At 46.0% G+C, this 1,884-nt stretch overlaps 1 protein-coding gene across 1 annotated transcript; it reads right to left on the bottom strand.

The window, feature by feature from the left end:
• Positions 1-7: 7 nt before the first annotated feature.
• Positions 8-1,446, bottom strand: LOC102831482 (regenerating islet-derived protein 3-alpha-like; the record flags this gene model as incomplete). Its single annotated transcript, XM_006878055.1, has 4 exons — positions 1,371-1,446; positions 1,000-1,118; positions 713-850; positions 8-97 (listed from the first exon to the last, which is right to left on the bottom strand). Coding segments are annotated over exons 1-4 (423 nt in total), but the record flags the coding sequence as incomplete, so codon positions are not given.
• Between the last annotated feature and the right edge of the window lie 438 nt (positions 1,447-1,884).

The following is a 1,884-nucleotide window of genomic DNA, read 5'->3' as shown; positions in this document are numbered from 1 at the left end:
CAGGGTTTGAAATGGTGGAAGGATCTCTTTCCCAGGCAGTGTAACTCATCAGGTCATCGTTAGTCCACTCCCAACTATCTGCACCTTGTTCACCGACCTATAGAGTAACAGAAACAGTCAAGCAGGGGAGTGGCCCATAGAGCGCTCCTTGCATGATCCCTTTGACTATAATACCTGATCCTTTCTTCTGCATCCTGGAATTTGGTCAGCTCTTCCAGATGATACTTCTGGACTATATTCTCTAAGAATTTCTCCCTTAAATCAATACTCCTTTTGGCAAATTGTAAACTCAAGCTCAATGGAAGCACCTAAAGTAGCATGTTACTACCTGAACAATTCTTGGTGATGCATCTGCAATTAGCCTGTGACCCTCAAACACAGTGTCTGTTCTATAGGAGTTAAATAAGGTCTTTTCTTCATGGAGGTTCTGCTCAGCACTGTTTGCTCAAACTTCTAACTTGGAGGGCTGAGTGACAAAACTTCAGGTGAGATTTGGGTATAAAGTATAGAAAAGGAATATTCAGCTGTAGACCAGAGCCTCTAGAGAACTCAGCTCTTCAGTTGGCCTCAAGGGCCTCCCTGCCCCCAAAATGACACCCAGGATCACTGAGCTCCAAGGCTCCATTGTGTATTTCCAGGTCAAGGGGCAGAGACTAAGGCTGATGACAACAGTCACTTCAGAGATAAGAGAGAGGAAGGCATGTGGTCATACATGTGTCGGGTAATGGAGCCCAATCCAGATGTTTGCATAGGTGTTTGTTATGGTCTTCACCAACGAGGACACGAAGGATCCTTCAAGTGAACTCTGCACAGATGCGAGGTGTCCTTCGGACCGCTTCTGGCAGGCTATCTGTGTGGGAAAGGAAAGCCCAGGGGAGAGACAGATAAGAAGGAGGGTGTGTGATTGCATATACACACTCACCACCACGTGTCCTCTTGCTCCTTTGGTCTTCCATGTACTTTCACTTGTGACCCCTATACCTACATTAGACTGCATACCTCTGCATTAGGCCAGCTTCTTGCTGTCAGAAACAATGCATAACAGTAGGAACCAAAAGCTTTGGAGCCTCTGGGACAGCTGATCCGTGAAGAGGGATTTTCCATCTGGGAATCTTCACCTTTAGTAGAAGGAAGATAAAGTAGGAGAACAAAATGAAATGAAGTGTGGTAACTGGGGATGAATAAGTGGAGAGGCAACATTGAAGGACTGTCCGTGAGTCCAGTGTATGGGGCTGTGATGCTCACTCCTGACTACCTCTCACATTTGACAACTTGGATGCTTTATACAGGGTCATTGTGAGTAAGAACCATCTCGATATCAACGACAACAACAAACAAGGAAGCCAGGGCTAGAGGCAGAGAAATCTCACCTTGGACCTGGGATCCAAGCATCAGGCAGGATAGCAGCATAAAGTACATGCTATGGAAGTCCACGGAAGGCAGCATCTTACCTGTGTGATGAGGAGGCAGTCAGAGGCCACAAAAGTGATCAGAGTAAATAGAGGCAGAGATAGCCCACCCCGTCCATCCTACCGCTTCTCCCTTCCTTTGAACTCCTAGAAATAAATTGACCTTGGTGACATCCATCTCTTTCTACACTTTTGGAAATAACTAGGGAATCTGGTAACCTAATGCCTCAAATATGTGTTTATGCTGAGTTCAAATTGCTATTGTTCTATGAGAACAGGAGTCTTTCTATAATTCTCCTGTAGTATGTAAGGGAAAACCCTAGATATGAGTCTCATCACAGCTCCCACTTACCTGTCTTGCACGGGTCTGGGGTGGTTTGTCAGTGCTGGAAAGCCTGGGCTTTTATAAGAGGATCTGAGGGAGAGGCAAGGGAATTAAAACCAGGAAGGCACAGGTGGTATAGAGGTCTTGAGG

The sequence above is a fragment of the Chrysochloris asiatica genome, unplaced genomic scaffold, assembly GCF_000296735.1.
Source record: "Chrysochloris asiatica unplaced genomic scaffold, ChrAsi1.0 scaffold01880, whole genome shotgun sequence".
In the NCBI taxonomy this organism is placed as follows: domain Eukaryota; kingdom Metazoa; phylum Chordata; class Mammalia; order Afrosoricida; family Chrysochloridae; genus Chrysochloris; species Chrysochloris asiatica.
Note: the sequence above shows the minus strand (reverse complement) of the source record. Positions and strands in the feature narration are given on the sequence as shown.